This window comes from Macrosteles quadrilineatus, unplaced genomic scaffold (genome assembly GCF_028750875.1).
Source record: "Macrosteles quadrilineatus isolate MER2022 unplaced genomic scaffold, UCM_ALF_1.0 Scaffold_4__1_contigs__length_99947679, whole genome shotgun sequence".
NCBI lineage: Eukaryota > Metazoa > Arthropoda > Insecta > Hemiptera > Cicadellidae > Macrosteles > Macrosteles quadrilineatus.
Genome location: NW_026542597.1, coordinates 75,383,684 through 75,411,599, shown reverse-complemented (window position 1 = coordinate 75,411,599; position 27,916 = coordinate 75,383,684). Strand labels below are relative to the sequence as shown.

Here is a 27,916-nt window from a genome sequence, read left to right as displayed (position 1 = left end):
TTTTGATTCCAGAAAAACAACACAGATAAACAACAATAAACACCTGTATTTAAAAACAAAATCCAGTGGATAAGTGATTAGTTTTATGTATTAATGGTCAATGATTTTATCTTGACTATTGGATACTGAAGTAGACATCCCATCATATGGACCAGCTGTCGCCAATGTTTACCATTGACTATTACCATACTAAATAAGAACGTAGTTGTGTGAGCCAGTCACAGAATGCGCTAGTGTCTAAAAGTCTATTATGTCCTTAATTTTTGTTGCTGACCAACCGGTGGGTCATAACAGTTGCTATAGCACACCATAAATTTTACCCCCTAAATCCCTAAGTTTGACTTGGTAAAAAAGTTTGTGTACTCGACAGAATTTAGTAATTTAGATCAGCGCAATCTTTAAGTGGCTCAAATCAACTACGACAATTTTGATAAAAAAAACCTAGCTACAAATTAACAATGGGGATGGAATGGGTTTTATCTTGACTTCAATTAAAACAAATTCTCATAGTTAAGAATATTACAAAATTGTTGAGAACATTTCTACCGCTCATATATACCCGTGGACGTAAGGAACCCGTGGTATTAGGCTCTTTCGCAATGTTAACAAGAAAAATAAAGTAGTTTAGTTAAACTTACCCAATAGTTCAATATAATTTATGTCACCACGACTGAATCACAACTCTCGGCATTATGTCTTGAATAAAACGTGATGGCATTATGGAACTCAAACATAGAATAAACATTGACTATATACAGTGTTGGGAAGTAGCGCGCTACAAGTAGCGACGCTACAGTAGCGCGCTACTTTTTTTGTAGCGTCGCTACTTTTAAGATTTTGTAGCTTTAGCTGTAGCTAGCTACATTTTTAAAGTAGTTGTAGCGGAATTTTAGCTACTTTTCTCGCTACATTAACATTGTTTGAGATAGTGATTTTTACCATAGCCTCAATCTTACGTGAAACAACATCTTTCAAACTGAGATTTAAAAAAAAAATTAGGCCTACTTTCTTGGCTTCATACAGCTGATTGCAGCCGTTTCATTCCCTATTACAACGTTGTGTGGACATGGAGGCCATTAAATGAGTGTTATCCACATTTTTAGCTCTCATTTCCTTAATTTACTACTCTATGATTACTGTCAGATAAAATAAAATCGCTAGATGCAGACGACGTTTAAACGTTACCGGTACCGGTGACAAGACTGACAAGAGAAGCTATTGAATCTAGCTTGCAAGTGATTGACAGGGAAATTAGTAATCAATTTAGTTTCTTTGTTATATCGATAGTAGTGTTTTAACTTGGATTTTAATGGAAACCAACACTAAACCTAAAAATAATAAGAAATCTGGTTTATCAACCCTTGCTTCAGCTGTTGATTGTGGTTCATCATCACAAGCCCTTCCTTTGTTAGATTACGAAGATTTTTCAAAGGTTTACTAAATTAACAAAGAGGAAATTACCTGATGAGTTTTAAGATATGCCTAGACTACATGATAATTGTAACGAAAAAATCTCCATATAACATGAAACTTACATTTAAAAAAATAGCATAGTTTGCTCCTGCTAACAGCTCTTGTATTGGACTATTCCTAGGCTATGCTATGGTTTAAGACGAATACCAAGTTCAATTATTAGTAATATATCTGTTTAGTCCTTGCAAGAACAAAGCTACTGTAGCCAACTTCTTACATAGCCAAGTAGGCCTACATGTTATTTTTACTTTACAAATTTCAACATGTTTAAATTAAAAGCCGATTTCAGGATAAGTTTCTGAATACTGTTTTCTGTACCAACTAGGTTGAATCACAATTTGCCCTATGCATAATGACAATAAAGGATGATTTCTTGACATTGAAAAGTGTTATTCATAGAACAAGTAACTTATCACTATGGTTAAAAGTTATAGCAATGTCGTTTTTAACATTAAAAGTAAAGAAAGGCAATAAACTTTGATTTCAATAGGCTAGGCTCTATAACACAAAAATGTATTTTTAAATAATCGTTTTACAGTTTTAGTGGCCTTAATTGTTGATATAAGACATCTATAAATGAATCTTTAATTAAAGAAATAAAATGAGCTTTTAAAATATAGTTTGGTTGTATGTCCTTTGAACATAATGACATTTACATATAAGATGCTTAAAAATAATGCAATATTTAAAAATAAGTACTAAATATGATGGGACACCCAACTATTTGGTGCTGTTGTTGTAATGTTACGTTTATAATGCCAACAAATTAAATACAATCTAGGAATAATTTGTTTTCCAAGTAATGTTAGATACAATACTGACATTTCTTGTTTAAATGTTTGTTCAATAAAAATGTTGTTGCAATTAATTTTACATTTTCCTAATGTGCGTGGAATAAAAAGTAACGTCTTTGGGAAAGTAGCTAAAATTGTAGCTGTAGCTACATTTCATTGTAGCTGTAGTTGTAGCTAGCTACTTTTTCGGATCTGTAGCTGTAGCTGTAGCTAAGCTACTTTTTTTGAAATGTAGCAGTAGTTGTAGCTAGCTACATTTTAAAAGTAGCTTCCCCAACACTGACTATATATATTGCGACCTAATCATCCCATTCCAGCAGTTTGAAGATTTTTATTTCTGAAGCTTGTGTAATGTCATGCGCGTTTCATCACCACATTTGAGTGAGTCGACTAAAATCTTCTCTTACATTCCGGGTAGATTGTATGACTTGTGGTTCACTATTCGGTTTTAATACTAGGAATACAATAGTTACCTAATCCATATATAAATCCCAATTAAAATACCCATGAACTTTTGAGAAAACTAAAAGTCACACCCCCATAAACCATATACTTAAAATGTTCGTGATGACGAGAAGCCTTGTGCAAAACTATCCATTATTTCATAAATTATTTAAGGTCGTAATTATTTTCTAAAGGGAACTTTAACTCTAGTTGAGACAAATGTACCGTAATTCCGAAGTTGAATCAAGTTGCAGCTTCTTCCAACATTTCTTTGCCTAATTATACTGATTAAGTTTCTGTTCCAACTATAATAGAGCCTCATCAGCTGGAAAAAGCAATCATGTCCTTCAACAATCAGTTTTCAACCGGTTATAATGATATTCTTATAACAATCATAAAACATGCCAGATCATATCCGTTACTACCGTTGTGTCATGCAATAAATTCATCTTTTATATCAGGTATTTTTCCGGACAAGTTGAAAATTTCTAAAGGAAAACCTCTATTTCAGGCAGATGATTGTAAAGAAGTTTCAAATTATCGCCCACTGTCATTACTTCTTGTATTTTCCCAAATTTATGAACGAGTTATGGCTATTCAGTTAACAGATTTTTTAGAGGTAACAAACTGTTAGACAAAGAGTAGCATGGTTTTAGGGCCGGGAAATCAGTAATAACTGCTAGCATTGATTTTATTGAGTCAGCTTTAAATTCTTTGGATAAGGGTTATAAAACAATTGGTATTTTTATGGATTTTAGTCAAGCATTTGACAGCGTTACTCGTAGTCCTTCAAAAACTGGGGATAAAAAATAGGGATTTTTCATGGTTTGACTCATATTTAAAAAAGCAGAAAACAGTTTGTTGAAATTAAACATCTTAATCATTTCAATCAATGAATACACTAATTCAATTATGAAAGATATCAAATTCGGAGTCCCTCAAGGCTCCATTCTAGGCCCATTACTTTTTCTATGGTATCTTAAGGGTTTGCCTAGCATCACACCTTTTGATAATATCACAATGTATGCAGATGATATAAATTTGCTGATATCACGTAAAACTTTTGATAAAATCGAAGTTACCGCTTTTAACCAGATTTCAACCTTAGAAAAGGCTCTTTACGAAAAATGCTTGCTACCGAATCCTAATAAAACTAAATTTATCACTTTTACAGCTTATTTTGCTCTAGAATTAGACCTGCACCTAAATTGACAATGTTTCTTAATGATCACGAGTTGGAAGAGGTGGACGATTCTAGATTTTTGGGTCTAATAATAGACAAAAACTTAAATTGGAATAATCATATATTATCAATTTCTAAAAAGTTAGCTTCTGGTTTATTTGCATTAAGGAATGTTTCTAAATTTAGCAGCTTGGTTACAATGACAACCCTTTATCATGCCCTATAGTACAGTCTCATCGCTTTTGGTATTGTTTTATATGGTAATACGTCAAAAGAAAATTTAGATAAACTTCTTATTTTTTTAAAACAAGCAATAAGAATAATTTTAAAGCTAAATTGGGATGATTCTGTTAAACAACTATTTACCGAATTAGGATTTATGACTGTATATAGTCTATACATTTTTGAACTTATTTTGTTTATAGAAAAGAATTCTCATAGAATAGAAACGTTAGGGCAAAACCATAGTTATAATACTAGAAACAATAGAGTATTTGCTTATACAAGTCACAATCTTAAATTATATGAAAAGAAACCTTCCTATGCAGGTATTAGATTCTATAATGCTCTTTTGGTAGATTTGAAATCCACAGAAGATTTTAGTGTTTTTAAGAAAAAACTTAAAAGATTAATGCTTTCCAATTCGTTGTACTCTCTAGATGAGTTTTTTTTATTAATGTAATGTAATAAACTTACCTCTAGGTCTAATTTCATGTACATAGAAGTTTTTATTAACTTATAATATTTTGTATATCGTAATAAGTTAGTTACAATTTAAAATTGACGCCATTCTAAACGCCATTAAAAAAAAACCAAATAATTTTGTATATCAAAGGGTTATTATCCACCTAATAGTTACGGAGAAAATTCCAAAAAAATTTAAATTTAAAATCGCCATGTTATTCTTATGGAGAACAAGTAAACTGTTGTAGTTTGCTTGTTTATGAACATATTTTGATCAAATTTGGAAAATGTTTTTATTTCTAACTATGAACATTTTACAAAAAAACAGTTTTACCCTCCCTGATGCAGCAAACCTAGGTACTTGTTAAACCAATTCTAACTAGGAAATGAATGTTATATTTTTAAGTAGGTAACTTAGATGTACATTTTAGTGTAAATCCAATCAGGCAAATGGAAATTCGCTTAGTCCGCAGGTTTGCTGCGGCGGGGGTATTTTTTTACAGCATTTATTTCTAGTTCACTGATGACATTATTCACAGAAGTGTTAACAAAATTAACAAGAAAATAACAAATAAGAACATCGTGGGTTCGCCCAGACCTAAAGACACCCTGTAACATAATTAATTTAGATAATAGTTATTTGTGCAACTAGTGAGAAAAGTGAGCAATTGACTCACTCGAGAGAAATCCTTACTCACGAGCCGTAGGCGAGTGAGGAATGGTTTCTCGAGTGAGGCAATTGTACTTTGAACTCGAGTTGCACATTATACTTTTCCTACAGTTACCATAAAACAAATAAATTTGTGAAGAAACATAACCTATTTTTACACAAAAGTGAACTTTTAATATAACATTTAATGTGAAGTGACAAATACAACAGTACAACAGCTGACCAGCTGATTTACAGCCAGTGCTGCCAACGTATTTCGCGCGCATACGACGTTGCCTGCAGGTTACGCGCTCACTATTTCGTGCCTTCACGTTGCAAATCTGGAGTGAGACAAAGTAATTAGAGTGAGACAATGTTAAAATTGTCTCACTGATGAGTGAATTGGCCACTTTGCTTTCTCAAATCAGTGAGAGAACATGTACATTGTTAGGTAACTGTAGGAAAAAATATTTAATCTTCTTTAGGTTTAATTCGTGAAATAGATCTTGAGGAAGCCTTCGACGTAGCCTTCTGTTCTCAGTTGCTTCGCCAAGATGAAAAGCTAGTGCACCAGGAACATTGTCTAAAGACTTAAGAAATTTAGAGGTGATCTTTTCTATAAAGGCCGAGATAGACTTTAATCCTAGCTCCTCGCATGTATATGCCTGTTTCTTACAAACCAGGGAGCATTCACAGCTATTCTTAGAATTTTTTTTTGGATCACTTGAATTTTGAAGAGTTTGTTTTTTTATCTAGATAATCCCCAGATAGGAGATGCATACGTAATAAAAGGCCGACTTATTGATTTGTAGATTAGAACTGCTGGCTTCAGAGTAGATTTCCTATTGACCAAAGGGAAACGCTTTGCTATGCATGCATAACCTTGGGACAGTTTTTTTTATAAACGTGGTAGTTCCAATTAAGCTTTTTGTCCAGCCAAACTCCAAGATATTTTATGGCCTGGTCATCAGGGTTCCACGGTAGAAAGTTACATTACAGTTATATTTGCATTTCATGTGGCAATGTATGTTTTTTCAAGAAAAATATTTTGGTCTCCACATTTAGTTGAATTTAGGCAAAATTTCCACATGTAGAACCAATCAATGAGTGCATCCACAGAGTATTGCAGAGATCCCCAGTAATTTTGATTTTTATCTCATTTTAGGTACTTTATCCCGCATAATTAAAAAAAATCCCATATTCGTTGTACAAATTACCCATCTTCCCATGAAATTACCCTTTTGTCTCGATGTTTAAGCGACTTTTTCTCCCCACCCAAAACCCCGGATTCCCACTCTGTCCCCTAGTGAGTAGGAATTATTGCTGATAACAATTACCCTGTTGTCTCGATGTTTTAGCGAGTAAGGAAGCCTCGGCGACAAAAAAGTTATTTAAGCGAGTTGTAGTATTGATGTCAAAGAACAGTTTAAGAACGTTTTTAAGTGCGTTTTAGGTGAGTTGTGGAAACTGAACAATAACCAGTAAATTCTTTGGATGGATATAATATTGTTGTTTGTTATTAGTTGATTATTTTGAATAATTATAGGCTTTGTTCACAATTTGTTGTCTTGTAATTCACCCACGGCCTTTCACTTTTTAGTTAGGGTTGTGGGGCGACCACTCGCACTGTCACTATGGGGGACACACTTCCAACTGTGGTTCGTCTGGGGACGGTGCGAGGGGTCGGCTCAAGATTGAACCTTGTGGAACTCCTGCATTGACTCGTCGTATAGATGATTTAGAAGAAGTTATTTTAACAGAGAAGGTCCTGTGACAGAGAAACGATTTTACAATATATTGGTTAAGTATTTTGGAAATCCAAAATGAATCAATTTAAAGACAAGACCGTCATGCCATACCTTATCAAAGGCCTGAGATATGTCAAGAAATGCCGCTACTGTGTGCTGTTTCCTGTCAAACCCTTTGACTATAGTTTCATATATACATAAGATTTGATGTATGGGCGAATGTTTTGGCTGAAATCCAAATTGATGAGCAGGAATTATGTTTGCAGCATCTGTGTAACAGGCAATTCGTTTCAAAATGATTTTTTCAAAAACTTTAGAAAGTGTAGACAGTAAGCTGATTGGACGGTAACTCGATGGAGAAGACTTTGGTTTATTGGGTTTATGGATAACTGATATTTCCGCATGCTTCCAAATAGAAGGGAAGTAAGATTTAGACAAACATGCATTAATAATTGATGTTAAATATGAAAAGCCCTTATTGGTGAAATTTCGCAAAATAATACTAGGGATAAGGTCATGGCCAGATGATTTACGGAGTAGAAGCTTTTTAATTACTGCCTTAATTTCAGATGGAAACGCAAACTTTATTGGTAGTTCAGCAGATAAAAATTGTCCATTCAAAGTCTTGTTCACCATCTCATCGTCTCCATAATCAGCAAGATCGTGGGTTGAAATGCAGTTTCATAAAAATCTGCCAACAGTTCACACTTCTGTGAATCAGTCTCACAGATTAGGTTGTCTTTTTTCAACGTAGGTATGACCGAGGGAGTATTTAAAAGGCGTTTAGTTGCTTTCCACATATTTGGGTCACTTGGATGAGTATCAGACACATACTTCTTATAGTTGTCTATTCTAAATTCCTCGAGTTCTGTTTTCACTCTTCTTTCCAGTTTGTTGAGTTGTATTTTAAAAAGTGGTAGACGGTATCGCTGCCAAAGTCGTCTAACAATATGTTTTTCTCTAATAAGACGCATTATTCTGATTGGAGGATGATAGTAGTCGTTATTTGGTGTGGGATGTGAGGGTTTCAAGATAGCTTTCCTGGCACAAGTTTTTAATGATTCGGTAAATAGTTTTACAGAGTTTTCCATTTCGATGCAAGACGATAATTTAGGCATACCCTCTCAACATTTGCCCAATTCTGCACTGAAAATTTCCCAATTTATTTTTCCAATAATTAATCGTTGAGGTGCACAACTGAATTGAGGTTGCGTGAAGAAGGTTATTATAACGGGAGAATGGTCAGAGTCCAGCTCGGGTACAACATTTTGAATGATTGGAGCTGTAAAGTTCTTGTGCAGAACTAAATCAAGTATATCTGGCTGATAATTAGGTTTGCAATGGAAAAAGTGTTGGTTCTTGTGGCGCATCAATCATTACGTTTGAGTTATTTGTGAGTCGTAACAAACAGTTTCCATTTGGATTTGTGGTTCTGCAACCCCATATCTGATGTTTACAATTTATAACAACAGTCGAACAATTTTCTGCAAACAGCACCTGCAAGTCATTATTGTGGAGCCGTTTGTTCGGGGGTTTGTAGACAGAAACTAAGCGAAAGTCTGCACCATGACTTAAATTAATTTTTACACCAACAGCTTCTACCGAAGATAAACGAGGTAAAAATATATTATGAAGGTCCAAAGTTCTTCGCACAAAAATTGCAACGCCACCTGAAGCTTTTGGATTAGGCCTATCTTCCCTGTATATAGAATACCCATTAATTTTAAAACTTTCCACATTGGTTAGGTGTGTCTCAGTAATACATGCAATATCAATGCAATGTTTAACCATAAACGCGATAAAAGTAGCACGTTTATCTCTAAGCCCTTTGGCATTTTAGTTAAGGAGGGTTAATTTTTTTATTTGAAAATAATTGATCTGATCCATTTGAGAGAAAAGAGCTTATCACATTACTTATTATCTTTTTGAGAGTAGGAATGAACGATTTCACCACATCTAGGATTATTTGTTCAAAGTTTTGAAACACAGACGTATCAGGAGCATCATCAGATTGTTCTTGTGAGAATGAATTATTCGTGTTGCGGTGGCTCGTAGCAGCAACTTTAGCAAATGAAACTCGTGATGTAGAAGGTTCCTGAGGCGAAAAGTTTGAATGAATTCGAGGAAAATGTGTAGCAGAACTCAAATCAGGGGGGAAGGAGTATTTTCTTTTTTCTCAGTAGCGTTTTGAGGGTGATTGTGAGGATTACCCCGATTGAGATCTTTATTGGTTATTTTCTGATATACTTGACAACCTCTGTAGTTAGCTGTGTGGCTTTCACCACAATTAACACATTGAGGAGCTGCAGTTTAATGTTTCGGACATTCAGAGTAGTGATGTTGACCAGTGCACCGCACGCACCTTGGGTCCAGCTTACAAAAGTTCTTTGTGTGTCCATAGCGTTGACATCGAGTGCATTGGGAAATTTGCCTAGATTCCTTTTCATTTTGACACTTACAACTGCAAAACAGATTGTGGTTAAATTAAAGATAGCTTTGCCGTCGTCGTTGTTTTCTAAGTCTACTGCACAAAGAGGGAGTGGAAGTTGGTTTTTGTTGAGTAATCTAGTGACTCTAATGACAGGATAGTTTTGATCTGTTAGCTCAGTTTTAATTTCATTCTCAGATAATGATGTAGGGACGTTTCTGACAATCGCTTCTAGTTTTTTGTCATGTAGGGTTTGAAAATTATGATATTTGATGTTGGAAGAATCATAAAAAACTGTCAAATTTCTAAAGTCTTCTATGTTAGACAAGTTCACTTTAAGGGACTGCCCTCTAACTTGAGTTGAAAAAGTTGCTTTTACCATATTTCGGACATCTTTTATTATTTCTTGGTGGTTGTTCACGTCATGTAGCTATAGGAGGGATTTTTAACTTAGGGTCATTTACTTGATTTTCCAAAGTAGAATCATCCATCTCGTGTGATTGAACCAATTCATTACCATTACCATTAGAACTATAAGTATGTTCAGATAGAATTGGAAACTTATTGCCTTTACATAGTTCACTTGAATCTAAAACATATCATTTCAGTTGAGATCCAGAGGAAGAAAAGGTAAGTTTACGTTTTGGAAAGACAAAATCATCATCAGGATCACTTATATTTTCATCAAAAGGCATAGCAAGGAACTTTTTTTGTTTGTTGTACATTATTATACTTAGCTTTGTTTACATTAGATGTTGACATTCTTGTAACAGGAGTAGCTTGTAGATTAGATTTATGTTTGAACACAGTTTTATGGTTTAATTTAACAATTTTCACGATACTATGAAACAACTACAAAGAACAAACAAAGAATTAAACTTTTAACGACTTTAAAGAGAGCTCGAGCTCAAAAATACGTAAAAAAGTTAATTATTCACAGAGCGAAAATCAACACAGTCACTATAAAGAAGAACCAGCTGAAGCCTCTTTATTTATTTATTAAACATCATCACATTACATCAATTCTCTTGACAGGTGATTTGTCACAAAGTCTAAATAATAAAATAGCTTACAAAAGAAATAAAGCAAATAATAAAGCTACACACCTATGGGAGATGTAATATCTTTCAAATATAGGTACTCATCTTCCAGATATTCTTCTAACATTAAACTGCCCTCTCCAAAAGGAAATATTTTAAAGATAGTTTAAATTTAGAGAATGAGGCAATGTTTTTAATCCCAGCAGGTAATTTATAGTAAATTTTTGGCCCCATATACTGAGGGGATAAATGAAAGATTTTAAGCCTAAGTTGAACTGGTTTATATAATATTTTTGATTCTTGTGTTATGTGGATGAGATTGTTGACAGTCCATGAATGTGTCGAAATCACTTTTAACCATTAATGCCAATTTGTAAATATAAGAGCTAAAAAAAGGTTAAAATTTTAAAATGAATAAATAAATCTTTACAATGTATTCTACAGGGGACTCTGGCCATTAATCTTACAGCTCTTTATTGGAGAATAAATATTTTTTGGACTGGCTTGATGAGCCCCATACAGTAATTCCATAATTCATAATCGATGAAAAATATGTGTGATATACAGTAGAACCTCTTTAATCCGAACCCCTGTAATCCGAGCGCCTCATTGCTGTACTCTATACACAGTACAGTAGTTCTTTATTGTATACTGTATTTGATATACGCACCGTAATTATTTCAATTGTAATGTACAGTACTTTTTATTGCCTATGATTACTACTGTATTAAATAAACACTGTATTTTACTTTATAAAGCATTTTTCACTTTTCCTAGCTATTGTTGTGTAAAAATCAACATGTTCTGTAATCCGAACTATTCAATAGTCCGAACTACCCCCGGTCCCAATTAGTTCGGATTAAAGAGGTTCTACTGTACTACTGTGTTTCTAGATTAGTAGTATCCCGAATTATTGTGAGAACAAATGTTGCTGAGCGTAGTCTTTTTGATAGGTTTTTAATGTGTTTTTGCCAATTTAGTTGTGAATCGATTTCTATTCCCAAATAATTTTAACTGTTGTGAATGAATTATAGTTAGGCCTATATAAGTTCGTATTTACAATTATTTCTTGGTTAATATTGGATGCAGAAAACTGAATTAGTTGAGTTTTTGCCACATTCATGGACAGGCCATTTACTGCAAACCAGTCCCCGAGGAGTTGAAATTCCTGAGTTATTGAGGCTTGCATGAACTCGTTGTTTTGTCCTGTGCAAATTAAAGCGGTATCATCTGTGTATTGAAAGGTAGACATCTTAGTAGCATTGCATAGATCATAAACATATATAATAAATAAACAAGGGCCAATAATGGAGCCCTGAGAAACTCCATTGGGGTTAATGTTCCACTCTGATTTATAATTTCTCTGCATTTTTTGTACAATAAGTCTTTGATTTTGGTTTTTTAAATATGATATGAACCATTTTAATTCAGTATTTTTTATTCCATGCATACTTAATTTTTCTATGAGTATCTTATGATTCACACAGTCAAAAGCCTTGGATAGGTCACATAGCACACCCACAGTCTTCTGCGATCCATCCAAGGCAATACAGTTAATCATTTTTGTTATGGATTTCTCAGTACCAAGTTCTGGGCGGAAACCAAACTGCGAAGGATTTATTAAATTATTGCTTTCTAAATATTCTGTTACCTAGTTGAATCTTTAGAATTTTTTAAAAAATTTTTGAAAAACAAGGCAGAAGGGCAATGGGGCGGTAGTTAGAGGGATCGTTGACATCGCCCTCTTTGAACAGGGGTTTAATCTCAGCAAACTTAAGCTTATCAGAAAAACCCCCTCCTCAAGGGACTGATTTACTATTTGGCATAATGGATGTTCTATAAATTTAAAAACTCTTTTAATGACAAAAAGAGGAATTTCATCCCAACCTGAGGACTTAGTGTTACCGAGAGATGTAACAACTTTTCTTAACTCGTCAATTGAAACATTTCTAAATTTAAATGTTAATTTGGAAGGTGGATGATTTTCTATTAGTAACTGAATGGCCTTTAATTTATCTGAGTTTGATTTAACATTGACTAGATATTATAACATTGGAGATATTTTAATAGTAGGTTGGTTTATACAGCCAGATTGTTAAACAGCCAGGTGCTCGGGAACCCCATGATGGTTGAGTATGAGGGGCTCGGGGTTCTACAACGCCCCCGCAGTACTAAGCAGTTCGACAACGACGAGCAGAACGAGCAGAATGACGTAAACCTTTGTAGCCTTAATCACGTCAATCAGCCAATCACCAGATTCCTAAAATTTATAATCACTACCTTGGAACTAATGACGATTCCCACTGCGGGCCTCGTTTTGCCAACATCCTTCTACAATTATCCTATACCTATACCATACTTATGCACATTTTCTACATATTCAAACCCCTTTCTGCACACACACACACACACACACACACCTGTCAATTGTTAACAGGTTTTATCAGGGGGGAGTGATAAAAATCCCACTAAAAAGTGGGTGTCTGATATGTAGGGGTGGACAGTAAAGACTTTAGAGAGCCTTAGTTTTTTGTTTTTAAATAAGTGTTTATAACACAGGCCTAGACTCAAGGTTTAGTCAGTTAAAGCTGAAATTTGAATTCTATTAGGTTTTCTTTATATTCAATTAAACTTGAATTGAGGATTACCTTAAATACAGCTAACCCATTTTCTATATACATTAAAAACTATGGATAGAAGTATTTTATTTTAAATTTTAGCTATTATAATACAAAAATGATAAAGGTTGCATAAATATACCACCAGAACTATGGGGTGGAAAAATTAATATATGGTAGACCTCTTTGAACTTTTAACATCTCTCTTCCTATGTATTTGTCTATCAGTTGCAAATTCCTCTTCTTTTTTCTTCCCGAAACATCGTCCAAATTCTTCAGCAAAAAAAGTGAAAAAGTTGAAATATTCCATTGGAAGTAATCGTTTCCGTTTTCCTATTTGGAAGTAGTGGGTGAACATCACAAAGAAAATTACTTTAAAAAATAACGCCATTACACATAGTACAAAGGCGATCAGTTTTGTTCGATCGTGGAAATCTCGTTTGTATATACAGTTGTACATTTTGTAGTGTAGAATATTCACACGGCTGTTGTAAAAAACTTTTCCGTCAATGGAGTAACCAATCATTCTCCAGACTAAATAAAAGTAATACAACAAGAAAATCAACAAAATGACAATCCATTGTAAAGAAAACACAAACGTGTGGTAATAGTAGAAGTAGTTCTCACCAAAATGCCAGCTCACAAACAACCGAAACACCAACAAACAGAAAAGTATCCACAAAAGTGCCTTAGTGTACCGAAAATACTTGATCATATCTTCGAAATTGAAGAACAAATCTAGCCCTTCCCTGTAGAATTCCTCTACATAAATAGTAGAAACTTTCGTATGAATTAGATAAAATATTACACTTAGCACTCCAACAGCCACAACTAGTACTTCATAAATGTTTAGAAAATTCCTGAAAAAATTGAACAATCCATTTCTGTTCATTTTGTAAGCGATTCGTAAGGCCAAAGCAGCAATGAAGACTATGTAAATTAAGTTCCAAACACTGAAATCTTCTTTTGTGTGTACCGAATCCACCTGGAAGTAATAAAAAACATTTTTAGTAAATCTCTACTTCTAAATAATACAAAACAATTATTTACTTGTATAGTAAGTATGACAGGTACAACTTCTTTACATTTCAATGAATTATGGCTCTGTATATAAACATAAATCTAAAAATTTGTAAAAAATTATGTTAAAGATTCTCTCTATGTCCCTAAGGTTGCCATCAACAGCTGTCTTAAAAAAGGGTTACCACCAATATACTATGATTATTATTAATGTTATTACTATGCCATCTGTGATGGCCTAAGGCTCGTTGCACACACACCGATAATGGACGACCGATTTTTTACCGGTCGTCCAAATGCCAATAGTGAACCACAGGCGGGAACGAGACGTTGCTAACACGCCGACCGTTGATCAGCGCCGGTAAAATGCCATTGAGCTGCCGGCCACTGCCACTGCATACCGCCAGTGCCGGGGATATGCCGGCGACGCAGTGACATACGTAACTTAATACAAGCTTGCACGCGCACTGATTTTTTACCAATCGTATCGGCAGTTCTTGCTACACCATCCTCCATTTAAGGCGACTGCTCTTCTGAAAATTTAAATTAGTTTTGGTAGTGCGTTTTTATAATGTTTAAAATGGGTGACTTTATAAATAAGGATGCTATTGACATTCTGAAATAGTTGAAAATTTTACTGCTATCAAGCCTTAGTTCTTCAAAAAGTGTGTGGAGTCTGGAATGTTCCTGTTTTTTCTCTGCTTTGGTTAATTGGATGAATCCAGAACGTACAATATAGTCATGGTTATACATAGTACAATAAAATAGTCAATGGTTAAATCCTATGGCGTTTAATACGTCGATACAATAGCCACATAGCAACAACTCTTTTAGGATTCATTAGTATAATCTAATTACTAAATAAATTAATAAATTAGGCCTAAATTAATAAATTAAATTAAATAATTAATAATTAATTGGGTAATTAGTAAAAATCTGGTCTTGTCCTTGAACAACAAATTAACTGATTGTTTCGCCGGTAAAAATCCGGTGTGTGTGCAAATAGCCTAATGATGGTAAACTTTCATAATGAAACAAAATATAAATTTGTAAAACCTATGTTTTCCAAAATTTGAACGGAATTATGGTAATAGAGAATATACATTGTTCTATAATCAGAGGTGATAGGGTAGCTGTTTTGAACAATAGCTTTGAATGGCTCTTGAATCCATTACAAAGCATCGGTAACACTACTAGTGATATATCCATTTAAATTTTTTACCCGCAATTGTTTTCTTTTCACCCCTTTTGATCACCAAGCATCACATTAGTCTGTCTTAGAATCGTCTGAGTAGCCAAGTGGTTAATACTCGCCTTTAAATCTAAAGGTTGTTGGTTCGATCCTAAGTGTAGTCAATTCTGGTTTCTGATGCCTCATTGGCTAATCAATGATGATATCTAACTAAATTCAAGTAAAGTAGGTAGTAAAACAACCAGAGTTTTTGCAGTTCTATTACAAAAATCTTATGAATATCATTGGCGTGAAAACACAAAACATTCTTAATATTCCACTGTGTGAGCAAGCTGGTCAAGTGGAAGAGTTCGAGACTTCGGTCCCCGAGCTCCCAGGTTCAAATCCCATCAGTCATCAATGGATATTATCTAAGTAAAAAATGCCGCAACCTCTAGGTCCAGCCTGAAGTAATGTAAAAAAACAATTTCGGGCTACAGCTAAAAAATATTACACTGTCACTTACGTTCGCAAGCGTCATGAAGAGCCCAGAGGTCATGTGTTCTATGATCGCCGTAACTTGACTGAACAAGTTGTTGTTTACATTGTACAGCGTCAGCTCAAGAAACACGGCTCTTGTACGATGATCGACCCAATGTTCCTGCTCCACTTGGATTGCGTACGATTTGCTCTGATCTCTCTTGACGGCAAGAGGTAGAATGTACCCTCCGGAGGGATAGACAACTCCCGATTTCCCTATAAAAATATTTATTATTTATTATTAAATATATTTTTTTTAAGTCAGCAACTCTCAAAGTATTGGAATTGTATGTGTGAAGATATAGGCAACGTAGATAATGAACAGTTTAAATATGGTACTCAAAAGCTTTGATTTAATTGTGAAATAATTTTAAACTACTAAGTAATCTTAAGACGTTCTTGGATTTTGTTTATAATTTGTAAAACTACAGCATTTTGTCCAGTAAATGTAAATTGACTCAACAAAAGTGTGCATTTTTCAACCAAACAAACATTTTTCACTGGAAAACATACGTATACAAAAATAAAATTGAATTTTGAAATCACATTTGAAGGATTATAGAATTTTTTCAATCAAGGTAGTGGCAACCAAACGGATGTGCTAATCATTGTGGTATGATGCTGTTAAATCGAAATATGACCAACCCATGACATAATCCACTTGATATGTAAGTATGCACGTGATTATATTTGTGATAATGAATCTCATTCACATTCTTAGAAAACGTTTTTTTACTGTTAACAGTTTCAAGAACTACCTATACCAAAAAACTGACTAAAACATTAACCACTATTTTGACACATCACTGTGCTTGAACCATAGTTCTTTCTATCCTCATAATTATTTACTGACAAGTACTAGACTCGCCAGTTTCAACCTAGAGTAGTATTTAAAGTCATATAAAAGATGTAGGTAATCTATTTCATTACAAATCAAATTGACACTCAGCCAAGGAATAAGCGAATATACAACGTGAAAACTGTACAGTCTGTACAGCCATGGATTGATTCTTTGACACAAGCCTTCCAAAATTTCCTTTCAGTAATACAAACTACTTTAAACAAATTTCAAATTTGAAAAATTGTAGGCCTAGCTTTTATCGGTTAGGTTAGCAAACGTCAAAGTGACCATACCAGATAATGGAAACACAGAGGTGTTCTTGGGCTCCTGATACATCCAGTAGGTCCGGTAACCCCAAGCATACGCAATCTCGTCGTCAAAGTCCGCCTTCTTCCATTGGACACCGTAAGTGTCAGTGTCCATGTAGCCCTCACTCCACGGTCGGATGCAATCCTGCACAGCGACTACCATAACGTGATGTACTGCGCAGGAACCTGGCAGACAATTCAACTAGAGTCAATATTTTTGTAAATTAACTCAACAATGATGCAAAGAATTACATCAAACATTGCAGTTAAATGTCGACTCAAGTCCTGATAACCACTGTTGCAAAGTAATCGTCTGCTATTGGAGTGTCAATACGACCTAAGAAACGTCTAGGATATGCTCATCATTATCATTTGAGATCGGACTCCACCTAGGTGTGTATTTTAAACCAAATATGAACGAAGGATGAGTGTAGAATGAAGTGAGATGGCTTGTGTAGTTTTGTTACTGACTAAGACCAGATGTTTCATTAGTCAGGATAATTTATTGAAAGCCCAATGATCTGGGACAGCTGGACAGTTTCAAACCATCAAAAAGCTACACACTTCTATCAGCAGAAACATGTAATGGCCAATATCAGAAGTAGGTAGCTTGCAGTTGGTACAAGGTTTGGGCTTTCTCAAACCTATAATCAATGGTGTATCTCCTAGAAATCCAAGTTGGGGCTGGCTTCCGTTTCATGTGACTGAATCTGAAACTAAGAGAGACATACAGTAAACGATTTCTCTACTCTAAAAAATACAACCACTCGATTTGCTTTCTGTTAAGTACATTTTTTAAAGAAGCACAAGTGTGCGATGATTCCCTAACTGATCCAATTTTGAAATACCAATACCTGCTGAGGTAGCTTATCTTAGTTGAGATACAATCTGAAAATTACAGAGTGAATACTTTTTATTATTTTTGTTATGGGACTGTTAAATAAATTATCTAGCAACCAAGCAATATAATTTAACTTACTGGCAACAATTCGTAACTGCCTTAGTCGTGGAGCTCCCACCATTTTGGATACAAAATCCTTTGTCCAGTCTTTTCTTTCAGGAGCGTCTGTAGTACATAACATCAAATAAAGTGAAATTTAGTTTGTTTTATTATCCATACAAGTGTTCTGTTCAATGAATGATAGTTTCCATTAAGCTTTTGACAGTTAACACTGACTAATACAGTAGTTATAATAACAGTCATATGAAGAACAGCATGGCTGTTTTTTTTTAAGGTTTCCATCAAGAGTTGTTCACTTCATTTCTGGGAGTAGATTATTTTGATGCAGCACCCAAAGATTTTAAATATTTATTATGTTTCATTTTAAGGAAAACTCGTTTACCTAACAATAACAATGAAGTACAAAGCAAAAAAGTTTTTTTAATGCTAATAAGATTATTTAGTCTGCTTGTACTATTTACTTTAACAAAGTGTATTTTGTGGTAGGAGAACTTGTGAAAAAATTACCTTCTATATGTGTGTTTCATTCTCTTATATAATGAAATACAGTTCAACTTGTATTCATTGTCAAAAAGGATTGAATAAAGGAATACAATTTGTATTCTATCGTAAAACAAATTTAATTCAATGTTAAACAAAAAGAGCTCATAGGCTTTCTCAGTTGAAACACTTACGTCAAAAATTAATAAACATGAATAAAAAAAATTGTGCACTATACCTGAAGGACTTAGTGTTTGGAAATTTAAATCATTAAACCATCTAAAAACAAACAAGGACCGCACAAAAGTGTTCTGTAGGTAGGTAAAGAATCTGTAAAAAAAATAATGTATTAAGCCCTAAAGTATTTTAATTAATACCCTCTTAAAACAAAACAGTGTTTTACCCTTCATGGAGAGAAAATGTCCGTGGAAATTACCGAAACACACTATTTTGAACATTTACTGGAAAAAGAAAGCAGGCGAAAATTCAGCCTTACATATACCTGTCAAAGGAGTTGGGGAGTTTGTTGTAAACTGCTCGTTACAGAAATAAAAACAGTTCAAGATCGATAAATTTCCACGGAAGCACCTAAACAGTTTAAGACCTACTCTTTTTCCTAAAAGTGCTATTTGTGGACATACAATTAAAATGTAAATTATTGGCCGTAAGGTCGTATTAACAATTGAATAATTTTTTTTTTATATTATTGAAAGAGTTGGATCATATCATAGATTTACTTTTATCCCTTAATTTTCATTATTTATTAGTTTTCCTAAATAAAATGTTAGTAAAAAAAAAAAAAAAAAAAACTGATGCACCTCCAAACTCCAAGATATTTTAGCATCTGAATGAATATGGATCAACATAGATTAAATATACATAAAATAACACACAAAACACAGGATTTCAAATCAACAATGAAAGAAACTTGAGTGAAAATTTCCCGTAATTTTCAACTAACACCATTTTACTTACTGTGTCCGATTGTAAACATCCTGCAGTGCGACAAATCGGCCGTTATATTTGGTCATCATCATCTCAGCAGCATGAGAGTTAGGATGGAAGTGCGCTCCGCTCCACAGAATTTTCATAATGTAGCACAGAATCAATATAAACGTCAGCACGGCGAGAAAATCTAAAATGATTCTCCACTTCATTTTCCTCATGGTCTTTCTTCTTTTTTTCTAAAAAAATTAATTGTCTTGGGTTCATTTGCATTAAATTTTTTACAGCTTCCGAAACAAAACATACGTAACTAGGCTTTTACTAACTTGATCCAAGCTTTTACTTTCACAGTAAAAATTAAGGATTTCTGTCCCTGTATTTTTTGTTCTAAATATTAGTACCATTGAGGGGTTGTTCATATCCTAATGTTCCCCAAAGAGCTCACATAAAGATGATAGGTGTTAAAGGAAACAAATCAATAATGATTTCAAGGAGAAGATTCAGTTGACAATCACATATTCTAAAATTAAACCCCAGAAGATACTACCGGTATGCATTAAGTTGCTTCAATTGTATTTTTCTTTACACTAATGTACTGTATTATAATCTTTTCATATTTTGTACCAACCAATTTAAGTTATGTTTGATTTTAATTAATGGTGCTTACCTGTATATATAGTAAGTACCTGGGGACCGAGCTTTGCTCGGGGAAAATCATTAGTCCACTCTAAAAGCAGTCTTAGTACTGTATTGGAGACACATAGATCCATTCCCAAACTCCACACGGCTCGCCTTTACTACGTCCTACACCATTTCCTACGTCATGGACCTGTTTCCCTCCCTTCCCATAGCATTTCAGAATTGCAGATACCTTAATCTAATCGTCATAAACAGTTCCCACACTACGGACAGCTCGCCTTGACTACTTCCTTCGCCACTTCCTACGTCGCGGACCTGTTTTCCTCCCTTCCCATAGCATTTTAGGATTATAGATACCTTAATCTAATCGTCATAAACAGTTCCCACACTCCGGACAGCTCGCCTTTGACTACATCCTTCACCACTTCCTACGTCGCGGACCTGTTTTCCTCCCTTCCCATAGCATTTTTGGATTGTAGAAACCTTAATCTAATCGTCATAAACAGTTCCCACACTCCGGACTACTCGCCTTGACTACTTCCTTCACCACTCCCTACATCGCGGACCTGTTTTCCTCCCTTTCCATAGCATTTTTGGATTGCAAATACCTTAATTCAATCATCATAAACAGTTCCCACGCTCCAGACAGCTCACCTTGATTACTTCCTTCACCACTTCCTTCGTCACGGACCTGTTTCCCTCCCTTCCCATAGCATTTTAGGATTGCCCATACCCTTATCTAATCGTCATAAACAGTTCCCACGCTCCGGACTACTTCCTTCACCACTTCCTACGTCGCGGACCTGTTTTCCTCCCTTCCCATTACATTTTAGGATTGTAGAAACCGTAATCTAATCGTCATAAACAGTTCCCACACTCCGGACAGCTCGCCTTGACTACTTCCTTCACCACTTCCTACGTCACGGACCTGTTTCCCTCTCTTCCCATAGCATTTTAGGATTGCCCATACCTTTATCTAATCGTCATTAACAGTTCCCACACTCCGGACTACTCGCCTTGACTACTTCCTTCACCACTTCCTACGTCGCGGACCTGTTTCCCTCCCTTCCCATAGCATTTTAGGATTGCAGATAACCTGATCTTATCGTAATAAACAGTCCCCACACTCCGGACTGCTCGCCTTTACTACTTCCTTCATCACTTCCTACGTCACGGACCTGTTTCCCTCCCTTCCCATAGCATTTTAGGATTGCCCATACCCTTATCCAATCATCATAAACAGTTCCCACACTCCGGACAGCTCGCCTTGACTACTTCCTTAACACCTTCCTTTGTCACGGACCTGTTTCCCTCCCTTCCCATAGCTATTTAGGATTGCCCATACCCTTATCTAATCGTCATGAACAGTTCCCACGCTCCGGACTACTCGCCTTGACTACTTCCTTCACCACTTCCTACGTCACGGACCTGTTTCCCTCCCTTCCCATAGCATTTTAGGATTGCCCATACCCTTATCTAATCGTCATAAACAGTTCCCACACTCCGGACAGCTCGCCTTGACTACTTCCTTCACCACTTCCTACGTCGCGGACCTGTTTTCCTCCCTTCCCATAGCATTTTAGGATTGTAGAAACCTTAATCTAATCGTCATAAACAGTTCCCACACTCCGGACAGCTCGCCTTGACTACTTCCTTCACCACTTCCTACGTCACGGACCTGTTTCCCTCCCTTCCCATAGCATTTTAGGATTGTAGAAACCTTAATCTAATCGTCATAAACAGTTCCCACACTCCGGACAGCTCGCCTTGACTACTTCCTTCACCACTTCCTACGTCACGGACCTGTTTCCCTCCCTTCCCATAGCATTTTAGGATTGTAGAAACCTTAATCTAATCGTCATAAACAGTTCCCACACTCCGGACAGCTCGCCTTGACTACTTCCTTCACCACTTCCTACGTCACGGACCTGTTTCCCTCCCTTCCCATAGCATTTTAGGATTGCCCATACCCTTATCCAATCATCATAAACAGTTCCCACACTCCGGACAGCTCGCCTTGACTACTCCCTTCACCACTTCCTACATCACGGACCTGTTTCCCTCCCTTCCCATAGCATTTTAGGATTGCCCATACCCTTATCCAATCGTCATAAACAGATCCCAGACTTCTCACTGCTACCCTTGACTACAATGTATCGAGTAATCTTCAGTATAATCTTTGCTAAATGATGTTTTTCCTTTTGTACTGTATTTGTAATTTGCTAGTATACTGTGGGTAGTTGGCTTATTATGAACACATGCTACAACTTCAAGTCTTTTGTTTACTTTTTCCTTGTTATTTAATTCAGCCAACAAGGTTACCTAGCAACCCATAAGACTAATGTTAAAAAAATGTGATTTTCAGTTTCATTTTTCTACGTAATTCGATTTTTGTTGGCAGTTCTAACTGCAGTAAACTCGTTTTTAGGCTAGAATTAAACTATTTACAACATTTGAAGAAAATCGTCGGAACCGTTTTCGAGATCTTTGTGCAAGCAAGCATACATACATACAAGCAAACATTGCTCGTATTAGAGTATAGGATTTAAAATAAAATTATTGAATTTTTTTTAAACACCATCTACTTACAGCTTTAACTTCATCTGTCATGGGGTAGTATATACTCTTTGTTCGGTACTCTATTAAATTATCCAAGTATTTTTTATCTCCAACGAGGTCACATTTAACTGCCTTGTTGACATCAAGTTTGAACGCAGAAATGTCAGTTGTTCTCTAAAGAAGAAAACAATAAAATATTAGTCAAAATTTGTTCTTGGTTCACAGATTTCACTAGTAATTTATTTCATCTCACTTGGTTTACAGACATACTTCATTTGAAAACCTGCTGCACACTTAGGCTAAAAGGGTAAAGTGTACAACAACAAACTACCAAGAAGGCAGTAGAATTAGGTATGCTAAACAATATTTTATAGTAATGTGAAGTAAAACTATTTACAAATAAAAAAATTCTTTAAACTGTGATTTTACCCTTAAATATGCTTCTACTTTAAAACATGCTTCATGGATTATTTCCTTTAAAAAGTAAAATTCAATGTATCAATCAACCCTTGTTTTGATTAACACAAATAAATTATTAGGTTAAAAATGAGGCCTGTCATTAATATTTAAATTACATTCGTTAAACTTGTACACAATTTGCACGCCTAATTAATTAAATGGTACCATGACCGTTTTCGAACCATATTCTTACACAATATAGAAATAAATCTAATGTCACTGTCAAACATACAAATCCTCTCACCTCAAATGCAGCTGATAATAATAAGGCAAGTATCAGTATTTTCAGCGGAGAAAAGATGAAAATATCTTGAGCTTGTGCTGCCACCAGGCTGCTTAACCATTTTAAGCTTTTTACTTTCCCAAACTTAAGACTGTATAGCATAACAAGATATGCACATATAATAATCACTAGAATTGAAAATACCCTGAAATAAATTACCGAATATTAGTTGATTAGGTGTTTACCTAAAGATATCCTTTTATTGAGTGAATGAATGAAGAAATACACTGTATATTGGGGAGGGAAGATTAGTTAACTCCCTGCTTGTTAAAATATCTTTGTAATGAAACTGATTTAAAAACAAAATACCCCCACCACAGCAAACCTGAAGACTAAGCGAATTTCAATTTGCCTGATTGAATTTACTCTAAAATATCTCCTAAAAAGTACCACATTTATTCCCTATTTAAATAGCTTTAGTTTAACGTGTACTTAGATTTGCTGCAACAGGGAGGGTAGGTGTTTTTTTTTTGTAAAGTGTTAATAGTTTAGTATGAAATGAATTTTTTTTGCATTTGAATGCTTGCAAATTTGATGAAAATATGCTCATAAACAAGCAAATTTTAACAGTTTACAATTTTTTCTATAAGATAAAGTTGAAATATTAAATTACAAATTTTTTTGGAATTTTCCCCGTAGCCATTAGGCGCATAATAATGCTTCAATATATTTTTTTTTTTTATATAAGCTATACAAACAAATGGTTTGGAAAGAAGTTGCTAAATTTTATGTTTTTATGGTTAAAAATAAGAAAAACCAAATTTTCCCCCTAAAATAATAATTTTTTTCCCTTATAGTCCAATCATGCTTGTTTGCGAACTCATTAGAATAATTGTAGGTTTACACGTTAGTACCAAATTTCATAAAAATCGGATTTTTTCTTTCTCGAGTTATCAAGCTAAAAAAAACACTGACCGGACTGAAACCAGAATTTGTAGACATTAGGGCACCGAAAAGCCATGGATTTTAAATAAAATCATCCTTAATATATCAACTGATGACAAATTTTAAGGTGTTTTATGAGGTAAAAATAGAGTGTGTTGTCTTAAATTTATTTTTTGTTATTTCGCTATCTATTCATTACGATTTAATATATCTATTTAAAATCTAATGCTTGTTTTTAGTTATACAAAAATAAGAGACAAACATTTAGTGAAGAATGATGCCTTCTATTTTAACCAAATTAACATAAAACCAAGCTTCTGGTTTGAATATAAACAAAATTCTACTTGCAGTATCCAAGTAAAAAAACATAAATAACTAACCATGCCGCTATCAACCATCCTTTGTTCACTTTTATTTCCGAGCCTTCAGTAGCTAAATGAACAGGGCGAAGAGTCTTGTGATGAGTACAGTTTCTGATGGCTGCGATGAATGATTCATACATAGTCATATCTGGTGGAAAACAGGATCAATGTGGCAGTAAAAATATAAAATATTCTCTTATGCTATTTTTTTTTTAAATGAATCAACCCGTTAACCCTTTGAGGTTGATTTTTTTTTCTTTTTTGGTGAGTATGTGACCATTCGAGGAGAAGAGAAAATGGCGGCGGCGACCTATACTCGCCATTCAACCGCAAAGGTCAACTATTTTTATTTTAGATTTTGTTTTAATGGCGAGTATAGGTTGCCGCCCGCCATTTTCCTGACTGCTCAAAAATGGCGACAAAAAAATCAAAAAAGTTTATCTTTATGGTCCAATGGCGATCTTTACGGCTCAAATGAGGACCTATACTCGCCGAAAACATGAAAAAATTTGACTCAAAGGGTTAAGGTTTGTAAAATAAATATTGCTTCCAAAACACTATAATCTGAAGTTGTAAGCATGTTTGAAGAAAAAAATAAAATACAACAAGTTATATGGACAGATTTGAATCACACATATTGTGAGTTTGACAATAATTTTGATAATAATTCCAAGATTTAAGCTAACAATAACAAAAGCAGCAGAAATTAATTTTACTTCAGCAACAAATTATTGTTTTCACCAGTGGTATACACACCAATTTTATTTTGGGGGAACGTAGATGTAATCAGGGAGGTTTTCCAAAACATTTGTTATAGTTTTCTTCCTTATTAATTAATTGAGGAGTGTTTTTTGATACTTAAAATAGGAAACACACTACCTAACAATATGGCATACACCGAGATTATTGGCAATTCCACAAAAGAAAAAGCTTTTGAATAAAACAATAAATCTTTTAATAAATTTAAAATTCATCATCCCCCATCCCCATAGTTGACTCAATAACACAGGCTATTTTCTATTTTTATGCCTTCCCATCCTAGCTAGCCGAAACCATTTCAGGCGTTATTTCAGGCTTGGCCTAGAGGGTTGAAACATTATCACTTGGATCAAATCCATTGGCGGTTGGTAGGATTTGAACCCAGAAAAAACTCTAACCATTCTCTACCACTAAACCAGCTTGCCCCTCATCAATGTGTACCATATGAATAAATATAAATTCATATGGTACAATTATAAACCCATTTTAACGTATATTATAAATAATATTACATACCTTTGCGTTGTTTTGGTGGCTTCTCATCGTATGCTATGAAAGTAGACAAGTCCACAAACGCTGGTTTATCAGAAAACCAATACTTGTCCGTTATTGACGATCGTTTCCTTGGCATATACAATGTACTACGTTTATTGTATTGATAGTCTCTTTGCTTATATCCTTTCCTGAAAAAATATAATTTAAATGTATATTGCCAATTATTAAGTGTCAGTTAGACAATGCATTTGAATTTTTTGCATATAATGTTTAACTTGATCTTTAAGAGCTTTGGTCCAGTGACGCTTTGGTGATTTGTTGTAAATTTTCATAGTTTTAACTAATTGTTACTAAATGTTATTTGTTATGTTTTATTCTCTGTTATATTTGTTAGTCTGACAAGTACATTGTACATTTCCTTTTATATGAATGAATGAATAAGTGATTTATTGTTGCTTTTGTTTTTACATTCACAGATATTTCGCAGAGCATCTGCTAGACAAAACACTTCTAGGCATTGGCCGGAAGGGCCCTCGGCCAGGTTGGCAACAGAATACACATGAAAGAACAAAGTTACAATTAGTTTTCTCTTAAAATTAATATAAATATATAGATAATCAAAATATCACGATAAAAACTGAGAAAAATAACAAAAAGCTACTTGAACAACAAATAATACAGTTCAATTTTTTAATTAAATCAAAAAAACAATAGAGCTCAATTTATTGAAAAAAATATAGAAAAACAAATAGTTAGATTTTTAAGTAAAGAAAGTTCACAAGTTGCATTGGCACTTCAAAAATAGGAGAATCATAAATTTAAAAATTAAACTCCTCTACTATTGCCCATCTGTATTGCCAGGCTTCCCTTAAGAAACCTGCCAATACCCGCCAATCCATGCCATTCAGATTCCCATCAAATTCGAATTTGCTTAAACCAAATGCATTAAAATATTTTTTCCTTATACATCCATTGGGCACACACACGGACACAAAATGAAAAACGGACAAAGACAAATTGACTGAGAGGATATGGAGTCTCTCTGGATACAGATGTCGAGTTAGGAGTTTTCCTTTTATACTGCATATTATTGTACTTCTTGTGTTCTTTGACGTTGTCTATAATAATATAATGTTGTCAAATGACAACAAATGGATTATGATTCTGAATATATCAGAGCCCTGATAAATATCATCTTCAGAATTAAATATTGATCTGATTCAATTTGATATATTGAATTTATGTTTGCCTTGGCTTCCCCTAGGCACGGTTCATAGAATGATAAGTTGAGTTAACAACCTAATTTTTCAACAGCAGAAAATAATATATACAAGTAAAGTAAGTATTACACATTCTGTGATGCTTAGCGCCAATATTTTATATAGTGCCACACAACAAAATCGCCGGCCTTTCCTATCAGCGTTCCACTTTCGGTCTGCCGCTTGCTTTTTTCTTAGAAACGGTCGAGGAGCTAGTGAATAGAGAATTCCTCCGTCTTGTGTCTCGCCGGTATTTGTACAAGTAGCAACGTCATGGCTCTCTTACATCAGGATAAGTCTTACATATGAAGTAGTTGTAAAATTAAGAATGACAGGCTAGATTAACAATTTAAAGTTTTCGCCCCATTCCCAGAAATGTAAATTCCAAAATTATAACTATCTCATTTAACGAGGTAATTCTTCCTAGACATGCAATAGTCACCAAATTGAAATATCAGTAATAAATCATTCAGGAAATGATTTAGAGTCCAGATATTTTCAGTTATGTGTTAATAAACGCAACAGACCCCTGTTATTATCGTCTTGCAATATAGCAGACTTGTCAGTATATTTAATAATTTTGCTTGGAAGGGTAGGTTTATTTCAATGTTCTAGTTAAATTTGTTAGTTTCATCCTTCGTAGTAGGCCTAATCAAGCTGGCTTGGCCTGCTTCTGGTCTGAGTAAAGATCTCCGCCCTCTGGTCCCCAAACAGAGTTTCTAATTAAATTGTCATTTTATGAAGGTAGCAGAAGATAGCACGCTCCTAATTCCAACATGCTAGGGTCCTCCAGGCTCTAGCACAACAGTCAGACAACTAAAACGAATTTTTGATAAATATACATATCGCATTATGGGTCGCCAGAATTTTATCCCCCTGGAATTTTACC

At 34.6% G+C, this 27,916-nt stretch overlaps 2 protein-coding genes across 3 annotated transcripts in view; both read right to left on the bottom strand.

Moving 5' to 3' along the window:
• Positions 1-13,131: 13,131 nt before the first annotated feature.
• On the bottom strand, positions 13,132-19,556 carry LOC128992605 (polycystic kidney disease protein 1-like 2). Of its 2 annotated transcripts, XM_054416265.1 has the most exons (6): positions 19,358-19,556; positions 18,621-18,712; positions 17,921-18,007; positions 16,927-17,127; positions 15,779-16,008; positions 13,132-14,046 (listed from the first exon to the last, which is right to left on the bottom strand). In XM_054416265.1, exons 1-6 carry the CDS (start codon positions 19,546-19,548, stop codon positions 13,228-13,230), a joined length of 1,620 nt encoding a protein of 539 aa, XP_054272240.1. In that variant the 5' UTR covers positions 19,549-19,556; the 3' UTR covers positions 13,132-13,227. The 2 variants fall into 2 exon arrangements, with proteins under 2 accessions (XP_054272240.1, XP_054272241.1); XM_054416266.1 differs by lacking the exon at positions 18,621-18,712.
• Positions 19,557-22,522: 2,966 nt separating this feature from the next.
• LOC128993059 (polycystin family receptor for egg jelly) overlaps positions 22,523-27,916 on the bottom strand; it is a 35,368-nt gene continuing 29,974 nt past the window's right edge. Inside the window, exons 17-20 of the mRNA XM_054416814.1 lie at positions 25,790-25,956; positions 24,533-24,662; positions 23,229-23,412; positions 22,523-22,699 (exon numbers count right to left, since the gene is read on the bottom strand). Coding sequence (XP_054272789.1) covers positions 22,523-22,699; positions 23,229-23,412; positions 24,533-24,662; positions 25,790-25,956 — 658 coding nt within the window. The remainder of the gene's footprint in view (positions 22,700-23,228; positions 23,413-24,532; positions 24,663-25,789; positions 25,957-27,916) is intronic.